Source organism: Strongyloides ratti (assembly GCF_001040885.1).
Source record: "Strongyloides ratti genome assembly S_ratti_ED321, chromosome : 2".
NCBI classification, from domain to species: Eukaryota; Metazoa; Nematoda; class Chromadorea; order Rhabditida; family Strongyloididae; genus Strongyloides; species Strongyloides ratti.
Window position 1 is genome coordinate 9,518,216 of NC_037308.1, and position 1,338 is coordinate 9,519,553.

Genomic DNA, 1,338 nt, shown 5'->3' on the forward strand with positions numbered 1-1,338 from the left:
CATATTTTTATATTTTATTGCAAATGCCATCACTCAGAAACGCCCTAAAAAAAATTTAAGGTTGTGATGGTGATATTTGTATAATGATATTATTTTTATCTTTTTTTCTTACATCTTGGGAAAATTAAAGATAAATTTAAGGTTTAAATAATCCATCCTTTTCTTTAATATTTTAGTTATCACAAATTTTTTATTTCCTATGATTAAATATTTAACAATAAATTTATATATATATATATATAATAAGAATATATAATCTTAAAATATTTATTATATAGTAATTTTTTTTAGGTACAAATATGTTCATTTCACCTTATGGTTTATATGTTGCCTTGGCTGTTATTGTAGCATTCTTTGGCACTACTTGTATTGCAGCTGATCTTTCTACTTCAACATGTAGTGAGGTATATTTTAAAAAAATATTATCATTTTTTTTATAATAATTATTTTTATTTTTAGATATATAAAACAACTAATGAATTGGATCCAAAGTTCCTTGCTTGTAAAGTTTATCATAATTCAATTGCTACATCATTAGAAGCTATTCGTGTAACAAAAGAACTTGAACAACTTTTGATTCTTAATGGGATCGTTCTTGAAGAAAATGAAACTAATGTCTCTGAGTCTACAGATGAGGTAGAAGAGGATCGTGAAAAAAGAAAACATGAATACTTAAGATTTGGTAAAAGAAAACATGAATACTTAAGATTTGGAAAGAGAAAGCATGAATATTTAAGATTTGGAAAAAAATAAAGTATAATACCTTTATAAAAAAAAAATATTAAACAACACTTAAATAAAAAGACCCATCCAAGCATAACTCAAAATTATAAATTTATACAAAATATCTTAACGATACCAAATAACATTATAATTTTTACATCAAGTGAACAAATTTTAAATCTATCCATATTATTATTAATACACATGAATGGCATAATGACATGACTTTTAATACTACATCATAAAGTGATCTCATCACACTCATCCATCTGAAAAAGAAAGAAGAATCTATCAAGATGATTAGTTTTTATAATTAATTAAAAAAAAATTTTTTTTCTTTTAAATAACCAAATTATTTTTTGTTGTTCTTGACATTAATGACAAAATTTTTATATTCTTTATAATCATGTGTACTATTATTATTTAAATACACGTAGCAGGTGTAGTTATATACGATCATTTTACTCAATTTTAGTATTATTAAAATATTTCTTATAATTAAAAAAATTTTTTTTTTTATTTCTATTAAATTTTTTATCAAAATATATACTTAAAATAAGAAGAAATAAATAATATATATATATTTTCATACTGTATATAAAATTTATTATATAG

The 1,338-nt window shown here is 21.1% G+C and overlaps 1 protein-coding gene across 1 annotated transcript; it reads left to right on the forward strand.

Moving 5' to 3' along the window:
- Positions 1-299: 299 nt before the first annotated feature.
- SRAE_2000302200 (FMRFamide-related peptide-like family-containing protein) lies at positions 300-753 on the forward strand (the record flags this gene model as incomplete). The annotated part of the gene is made up of 2 exons (XM_024654167.1): positions 300-404; positions 460-753. The coding sequence occupies 2 exons, from the start codon at positions 300-302 to the stop codon at positions 751-753; spliced, it is 399 nt and encodes a 132-aa protein (XP_024507565.1).
- Positions 754-1,338: the final 585 nt, after the last annotated feature.